Raw genomic sequence first — 786 nt, forward strand, 5'->3', positions numbered from 1 at the left:
TGCATGCTTTAAAACCTAAGATCTTCAAGATGGAAGGTACGTTGATTCTTCTAACTAGATGCATGCACAAAGGTTAGTATCAAAATTAAAAAGGGAGTCAGTTATACCTCAGCTGTGATGGCGCTTGAGCCTCGATATGCTTCAACTGATCTCTTCGGGGATGCGGTACGGTCCCTTATTCGTTCGCTCGGGTGCAACCGAGGATGTAGCTTGTGATTTCTATTTCGCTGTATGCTTATCCTTTGGCTCATTCGATATGGAAGGTATCGATGTTGGTGCCACATTATGCATTGCAAACATCTCTCTTGCAATATGTTGCTCCCCGTATACCATTTTTATTCCTTCCTTAGTTGGAAACTTCATCATTTGATGAAGGGTTGATGGTACTGCTCTCACGCAGTGTATCCATGGCCTTCCGAGCAAGTCATTGTATCTCATATCTCCTTCGATGACATGAAACTTGACATTATGGGTTGCTCCGGCCACGTTGACCGAGAGGGTGATTTCCTCTTTAGTTGTTTCGCTCGCCATGTTGAATCAGTTAAGGACTCGAGAGGCGGGCATGATCTGGTCGAGCAGTCCGAGTTTCTCCACCACCCTCGACCTGATAATGTTGGCTGAGCTACCTGGATCCACAAGTACACGTTTAATTTGAAATGTATTCACAAGAAAAGAAATTACCAGTGCATCGTTGTAAGGCTGAGACAGGGTTTCGATGTCCTCATCGTTGAATGTGAGAGCGTCCTCGGGTATATAACCTTGAGTTCATTTTTCCCTAGTGATGGA

At 44.7% G+C, this 786-nt stretch overlaps 1 protein-coding gene across 1 annotated transcript; it reads right to left on the reverse strand.

Annotated features, from left to right (window-relative positions):
• Window positions 1–219: 219 nt before the first annotated feature.
• LOC138876386 (uncharacterized) lies at window positions 220–531 on the reverse strand. The gene has a single exon (XM_070155300.1). It carries the CDS (start codon window positions 529–531, stop codon window positions 220–222), a length of 312 nt encoding a protein of 103 aa, XP_070011401.1.
• Between the last annotated feature and the right edge of the window lie 255 nt (window positions 532–786).

Source organism: Nicotiana sylvestris, chromosome 1, assembly GCF_000393655.2.
Source record: "Nicotiana sylvestris chromosome 1, ASM39365v2, whole genome shotgun sequence".
Taxonomy (NCBI): Eukaryota; Viridiplantae; Streptophyta; class Magnoliopsida; order Solanales; family Solanaceae; genus Nicotiana; species Nicotiana sylvestris.

Excerpts from the sequence above, each read along its gene's own strand:
- LOC138876386 (XM_070155300.1), bottom strand. The coding sequence starts at position 531 with ATGGCGAGCGAAACAACTAAAGAGGAAATCACCCTCTCGGTCAACGTG.